This window comes from Cynoglossus semilaevis, chromosome Z (genome assembly GCF_000523025.1).
Source record: "Cynoglossus semilaevis isolate Cse_v1.0 chromosome Z, Cse_v1.0, whole genome shotgun sequence".
Taxonomy (NCBI): Eukaryota; Metazoa; Chordata; class Actinopteri; order Pleuronectiformes; family Cynoglossidae; genus Cynoglossus; species Cynoglossus semilaevis.
In genome coordinates, this window is record NC_024328.1 from 16,260,767 (window position 1) to 16,269,179 (window position 8,413).

Below are 8,413 nucleotides of genomic sequence, written 5' to 3' on the forward strand. Positions count from 1 at the left end.
TTTAATAAAATATAACGCTGTGCCTACATGATGATGCCAGGTACCTGATTGGCATTTGTTGAAGATCTGCTCCTCACTTTGACAAGATAATTAGGGTCAACTCTCCTCCTCTCCATTAATACAATTATATCTTTTCCTACTATGAATGAAATGCTTTTTGAAGCTACTGGGTTCTTTAAGCCGAAAGACCTTGTTATTTCCATGTACTCATGTTTTTTATTTGTTACATCCAACGCACCCCTGCACCTTCTTCCCTTGACTTCCCGGCAGTTCTTGTTTTGGCATAACTTTAGGAATGTTAACGACCTCAGAAGATGACTAAACTAGAGGCTGAGGGTATTTCCACAGTTTTGCTCCTTAAGTTTCCCTGCAGTTTGTTCTTACTGCTTGATTCGATGTGAGTTCTTCAGGGGTTTGTGCTAACTCTCTCAAACTGAAGTTCCTACAAAAAGAAGTAAGAAACTGATTTGCATTTACAGTATTTTAGCCTTATTCTCAGTAACATTACCATCCTTAGTAGTCCTTTATAACCTTTGATATTTAAAAAGCCATTAAAAAATAAATGACCATATTCAAGGTACATTTTGACAATTGATCTGTGATCACAAACATTGCTGACATCACTTTTTTAGATATCTTTAGTTTTACCACCAAGTTCTGTATTTTGTTACAAAAAAAAACGACAGATTGAAAAAAAGAACAAAAAATACTTTACCCACTGTTACCTTAACAATGTTCGTCTTCTCTTTATTTCAGCAATATTTTGAAATAGGTTCAAACAAAATTCTTTCTGTAACTAGCTCTGGCCTCTTCATAATTGTAGACCTAAAACTGAATAGTGTCTCAAGAATCTTTTTTTGCTTATACAAATATCACCATAGAGACAGGGTGACTCCACATGCAGTAATTCTTCCAGGCCAAAAGGGGGAAACATTTTACCTATAAAAAGGCTTAAGAAACTACCTTTGTAACATATTCAGTTCATTCTTTCAACCATTACATTGAAATAGAGGATTTGTTTTCTTAATAAAGCAATACACTTTACAAACATGTCCTTTTTTATATTTACATTTTTATCATTTATATACGTATATATGTATGTATAACACAGTGTCTCTAGTTACATGAAGAAGGCAATACTATCACTACAGGCAGTAGCTTTAAATATGTTTATGTTTATTAGGGAGCGCTATTGTGGCAGTATTAACATATAAAACAATCCTTTTTTTTAAATAACATACAAACATTCAAAATATTCACTTCACAAAATTCATGAGGCTTGCTTTCCCAAAGGGACAGGGTCAAGACATTGTTGTTTGTTTGTTTGGTTTTTTTGACCAACTTTTCCTAATTGTTTCTTTCAATTAAATATCCCAGAGTTTGTTCTTTTTAAAAGGCTGGTTGACCAAAGACAAAACAAAACAAAGGAAAAAAAAACAACTTTGGAGACTAAAACAACAACAACAAAACAAACAATCAGTCTGACAAATGATCAAAAAGAGGAAAGTGACCATGCAAGAGAATCTGCTACTGTACATGCCAACACAACAACAAAATATAGCTTTTTAATAAACAAAAGCTACAACAACTTATTTTTCTTGAATATTACAAGTTACCTCCAACAGATTTGCATATAGTTGACCTGAGTTCAAATATTTCAAATCTTTAAACAATTTGATTGATTACCGGTAATTAAAGTTGTGTAATTTAATTTAAGGTTTGTAAATACTTATCTCAGGAACCTGTGTATAAACTCAGATATGACATGTGATATGTGGTGATTCATGGTTTTATCACAATAAAAGATGAACATTAGTCCATTTTTACTACACTTGTAAAACACAGGAGCCGTCACAGTAGCTCAAAACAAGAGCTAAATCGTAAACTCAGAATGCTGCGTGGGTAACAATGAGCTACAAATGAAACGCTACAGTCTCAATAAAGCCAAGATAGTTTTTAGTTAAAAAAGTGTGGTGGTGTTACGTTTTAAGAGCGTTAATGTGACATTTAATTCTCCATTCTCACTATTGGTGCTTTTAAAAACTTGTTCCAAACAAAATATTGATTATTTCCACAAAGAGCATGCTCCACTAGCAATGAGGTTAGGATGTTAGCATTAGTGTTAACATTGGCAATGATTTACATACAGTATATTTACAAAGCAACAGCAAAACCTACTGGTTGGTGCCATTTAATAATTCCATGATATGATTTTTTTTTTGCACTAACTTTTCTTCACAAGCAGAAGTTAAAGATAACATAACCAGTGTTGGATATACAGTATGTCTTTCTTCCCTCGTTTCCATCAGATTCACTACCATGCCCGAAAGGAAAGCCGTTTTTGCACCAATTGCAGAATGCTGGTTCAAAATCTCCACTCACCGTTTGTTTTTTTTTTCCGCACACTGCACATGGGCGGCTTCACAGTATCAATACAACTGCACACTCCACGATTTCAGATGCTAAACTTTGTGCGATTGCTGCGAGTCAGCAGTTTGTTTGACAGCCTGTCAGCTACCGCCTATCATTGCTATGGACTGCACTGATTGGCGTGGCCATTGACAGTCAGACACATAAAATAGTTTATTATTTTTATTCCACAATGGCCGAAGGAGGGCAAAACGTGGATTTGGTTGCAGATATACTTGCAAGGCCATTATCAAGATGGACCTTTCAAGAGAAGTTAGATCTCGTGAGACAAAGTCGGCTTGACCCCTGAGCTACCTAACATGTCCCAGCTGGGGAAAGGGTTTGTCCGCCATTTCAGACATACCAGAGAAAGTTCCCGCAAACAGCCATTTCTAGCTTAACACAAAGTCACGGCGCACTGTTCGACCTGCCCCAACTAAAAACGGAACTGCCTGTAATGTATGTCATGGCTGATTTTGAAGGAAAAAGTCCAGCGGATCTCCTTGATTTTCTTAGGAACAAAGAACTGAGTGAGAGTATGGAACAGCTTTATGCACTGGCTTGTTTGGCCGTGACAATCCCTGTGTCCACTGCTTCTGTTGTCATTCTCGGCCTTAAAACGAATTAAAACATATGCAAGAAACATGACTGGACAGACGCGGCTTTCAACATTGGCCTCCATGTCGAGAGAAGGGGGTTTATTGTTGGAACTGAAGTGCACAGATAAACTGTACATCTGAGTCATCAAGGTCTTCTTGAGGAAAGAAATAAGAATGGATTTTGTGTTGAAATAAGTGTTTTGGAGGATAGCTGTTTTGTTGAGTACAAACATTTTATTTATTTTATTTTATTTACTTACTTGATTTATTGATTTTTAAATGCGTCAGAAATTAGCCCATATACAATTTCTCCAGCCGTGGTCGTGTGGTGTCCTAAATTATGTTATTATGAGAGGTATTTATTGCTGTCGGACTAAGTAGGACATCACTGAAGGCCTAAGTGTGAAATGCACGACCAGCAACAGCAATTGAGTAATGTCGAATTAAAAAAGTGGAACAAAATGTTCAATCTGCGTGACGTGGGACAAAGGCTGAAATTGCTGTGCAATACATTGTAAAGCGGGACAGGTGGTCACGCTACTTGGAAAGCAACTACTGCAATAGGAGAGGGATCATTGTATACATATCTGGTGGGTAATTGAAAATGAATGAAGGGATTAGTCTTTGTGTTTGTTTTTAATCCGGCATACACCTTTAATTTTTTATATTATAAAATGTATAAAAAAATTATATTTTATTTTTCATTTAATATGAGAACTTTCTTTTGATTTAAAGAAATATTTAAGTTTATATTTAATATTTACATTTTGGGGCTTTCTTCTGTTCTCTATACACTGAGCACACATGCAGTCACCTAAAAAGATTCTGATACCTAAGCCTTTTCTACACTGTATTTCATAGACATGACACAAAACCCATCTGCCCCACCCCAGACAATTAACATGATATTTACAAATGACAGCATGCATTTTGGGCAGATAAATAGGTCATTGGAAAGAGGATGAGGTACAGAAATAAGAATGCAAATTCTGAAGTTGTTACATAATTCATCAAAGTACACTAGTTTAAACAATTGTTGAATAATGGAGAATCAGTCATTACAGACAGTGATTGTGATACTGCTACCTACCTACGACTCTGCTACCCATCCAGCATATCACGTGGGCCAAACTCAGCCCAACATTTTAGCCAGATTTTGCAAATAAGCTAATATTGAAACAATTCACAAACTTACATAGCTTTCTTTAGTTAGTTTGTTACCATTGCAACCACATGGAGCTAAATGTATATAAGATGGACAGGTAGTTGTCATGGGATGAAGTTAATGTTTTACTAGTGCACACAGATTTCATCTGAGACTGTTTTAAAGTCCATGACATCAACACTCATGCGTCGTGAGTGGTTTGTTCCTTTGTTAAGTTTCAGCTATAAAACTGGGTGCATATACTTTTGTAAAAAAATTAAGGTTTTGTTCCAAATATATGAGTTTCTTTCATTGGTGCATATTCTCCATATGCATAAAGTTTTTTTAATGCATAAAGTCTACAGAGGTCCAGAACAACAGCTGATCATATGGAAAAGCCACATTGTATGGAGCTCAATGTAAGGGCTGAGTTATAAATGAATCACAGCATCTGTAGCAATCTGTAGCAACAAACCAACCAACAAACATGGATTGACTTCAACAAAGTGTGGTTATTCATAAAGAGCCACAGAGTGAACCACCGACTGTAAATGGTAACATGACTATATCAGTCAGTGTGGTGCTTCAGCTACAATGGCCCAACAGCAGCTTAGTAGAGCAGAGACTATATTTATCAGAATGACATACAATGGGTGGCGCTTTGGCCAAGAGGCAATGTCTCTGTCATTGGTGTGGAACCCCAGGGTTCACTTCCTGGGCAAGATTGAATCCCAGTTAGGGTGGTTGGTACCTTCCAGTGGACTCACCCCCCGTAGGAAGGTTCAGGGGGGTTTGTACGGTGCAGTGTTATTTGGGTGGCGGTCATGGAGACTGCTGCCCCCGCGACCCGGTCACGGATAAGTGGATGAAAATGGATGGATGGATAGATGGACATACAGTGGATGCATATGTACAACAGCAGACAGTCTGAAGCCATGTTTACATCTGACATAAATACACTCTTTGGATATTTATACTCACATGAATTATATGAGTCATGTTGTGCTCAGATTGACACACTTCTCTTTTGATAAAAAAAAACTAAAACATAAGTGGTTAATGACCTTACCTGAGAGTTTGATCTCAACCAATCTTTTCCACAATGTTATATCTGTCCTTTGAACTGCACTCCAAGCTCCAAAATAGACAGGCTCCAAGTCTGATTAATAATTTACACTTCAACCTAATAAAGTTCCACTAATTAGCTCTAGTAATCACATTGTGTTAATGTTTAACAACTTGACTGACTGAATTTCTTACAACCAAAAGAATCCTGTTAGGTCAAAGGTTAAAGCTCAAATCGGAGCAATTCCGACATGAGTTGTTTTAGGTCAACGAGTACAGTCAGTAGAAAAAACAAACATCAGGTTGAATGTACAATGGACAAAGTTGTCTGACTGTCCTTGTCAATTTGAAATGCAGCCCAGCTGGTAAAAGGAAAAACAAATTGTCCATTCAGCATGCTCAAAACATTATCACTAATATCTTGTAACATTAATTGTGTGATTTTGATGACCAGAATAAACTGGTCATCAAATTAGACATGACATGTGTATACCTGCATGTTTTTTATTTGTATATTTTATTATCTTTTTTAAAGTATAGTAGGTAAATCCAAAATCGTGTTGTCCTCTGTTTGGCCCAACTGTGTCCAATACGACTAACTGGAAATGAGCAAACCACTATGCATTGCAAAAGTTGCATTAAACCTGCTATATTACTTTGAGCTTTGAGAGATAAAGGTAAGATCCACCTGTCTCCCCCAGCCAGGCTGCATTCACAAAAAAAACAAACAAACAAAAAAAAAAACATGTTGCTGTTTAAATTTATTAAAAAACAAAAACTGTTTGGTTAGGACAGGACATTAAGTTTTTTCCCCTACACTGTACTGAACTTTGTCTTATCATCTGCTTACTTTAAAACGAAACTGCCTTGGTTTACTAATGTTATGAAAATACCTGCAGTAATGTGAGTATCAACAGTGAAGGACCAATGAATACCATACCATAGACTAACATAATGTAGTGACTAGAAGGATGTAGATTAGCTTTTATGAATTCAACACCAGAACAGCCAGAAATGTACAGTTTACACCTGTTCTGCTACTCGTTCATTGAACCACCTGTACTATTCAAACATAAACACAGCCTCCATTTAAATATTACCCCGTTGACTTTTAACAAATTAATAACCCAGACCTCAACACTATGATATTAAGCAACAAACAGTGACTCCATCATACCTCTATAACAAACCTGTTTCTCTCTTTATATTTCTCTACGCATTTCTAAACATATTTCTGACACAGGATGATGAAAGTAATTTTTTTTTAAATCTAAAGACATTAAGGAGATAAACAAATGTATCATCATCACAAAACGATAAAAGTTCTCTCAAGCCTCCCTTTTATTTCTGATTTGACATCACTTTAATCTGAAACAGTTAGAGTCTGTGGTCTGTGTAAAAGCTTTGTGCTATACAGTAGCCTCTGTTGGGAAACAAAAACCCCAGGCCACCCCAATGTCAACAAAGGCTGACTTTAGTTTGAAAAACAATTTTAATTATTCAACCTTAATATACTTCAATAAACAATCATTTTTTTTATCTTTTGTAAACTCTTAATTTCAAAATAAGCTTCAAAGTAGATCTTCTGACTGAAAAATTCCTGAAAGATCTGATCACATAAAAATGTACAAAACCTCTAAAAACAAGAAATCTAAGTTTGTTTGTTTTTTTAGTAATCAATAGTCTGTTTTGTCTTTTTTTCAAATATATATTTGTACATAATGAACTTCAAACTGTAGGTATTGTTGTGTTCAGCGACAAATCAGTTTTCCTCCTTAATTTCTTTTTTTCACAAACTCCGTCATAACTGACAGGCTCTGGAGCCAATCAGAAGTCTTATCAGAAGGATCTGCGATATTTGTCGCGAGGTGCCTGTGTCACCTCGTCAGCATCAGGAGTAAACAAATGGATTCAACTTTAACTAATACAGAACCAACCTAGTTTTCTTCTCTTATCCATCTATTATCACAACTTTGCTCAATCTTTTTATCATGGCCTTTTTTGTCTTAGTCCCAAAAAACAGTCTCATCCCACAGTTTTTGTTCACTCAGCTATCATCTGTGTCCATCTTAATATTTAATTGGATCCTCTGATATTATATTACTTTGTCCTTATCTCTCTTCTCACTGTTACTGATTCAACAGAGGTGAAAATAATTCTTGTCTCATTATAATTCTATGAGAACTAACTTGACAGCATTTCCATTTCAGGCCTCTGTTTCCATTACAAACATTTTATGTTAAATCTGTGGAGCCCTTCAAATTAGAAATAATCCTTTACCGCTGCTGGACTTGTATTTCTTTTTAAGACTGAATGATGGATTTAATTATATGTTAACACAGACACTGACTTCTTACCCTGGCTTTTCAACACCGTCCAGTCAATTTCTCGTTAGTCAGACCAAAAGTTATCCATGGCCATACTGACCTTGCAAAGGACCCAGCGCCGGAATGGACAGTAGTACTCGTAATGAAACTGCTCAAACTCTGGTGTCTGACGGATCTCGTGTAGGAATGACACGTCAATGTCAGACTCCAGCAGCAGCAGCAGCATGGGCACAGTGACAATCAGGATCCCCGAGACCACAGCAATGAAACGGGCCATGCTCAAAAGACACGCATTGACCCTGTCATTTGATGACAGCAGGTGCAGGCTAAGCACTCTGCCCACTGGACTTCTGGCAGCCAACCTGGTTGGTTCATAGATTTGATCTCGCTCCCTCTCGGCCTCCAGCTGCGCCTGGATGTCCGGGTCAGCGTGAAGCTCCCTTAGCAGCCGGGCAGGGCTCTGGACGTGAGAGGAGAAAATGGAATCCACTCCTCCCTGACTGTCATCCACTGGTGTGGGCAGCATGCTGGCACAGGGGCTGGAGGAAGGTGTATACTGTTAGTACATATGAAAAATATCTGAAATCTGCATTTCTTTACACTTTTCACTTCTTTTACTCACACTATTATTTGTTTTTTGTATTCAGTCCTTCAATGTCTACACATTTCTTAGACCTTTTATGTGGTTTATTATTTTGAATAAAAAATTATAAATAATTATTTAATTAATAAAATTTGAAATTAAAAATAATAATTGTGGCGCTTTGGCCCAGAGTCAATGTTTCTGTCATTGGTGTGGGCAAGATCGAATCCCAGTTGGGGCGGTTGGTACCTTCCAGTGGACTCACCACCCACAGGAAGGTTCCGGG

The 8,413-nt window shown here is 36.9% G+C and overlaps 1 protein-coding gene across 3 annotated transcripts in view; it reads right to left on the minus strand.

Annotated features, from left to right (window-relative positions):
• Positions 1–5,981: 5,981 nt before the first annotated feature.
• The window catches only part of frmd3 (FERM domain containing 3), a 62,726-nt gene continuing 60,294 nt past the window's right edge, over positions 5,982–8,413 (minus strand). For all 3 annotated transcript variants that reach the window (XM_017042789.2, XM_008336670.3, XM_025053004.1), the window contains one exon: positions 5,982–8,083. In XM_017042789.2, the coding sequence (XP_016898278.1) occupies positions 7,609–8,083 (475 nt within the window). In that variant the 3' untranslated portion in view covers positions 5,982–7,608. The remainder of the gene's footprint in view (positions 8,084–8,413) is intronic.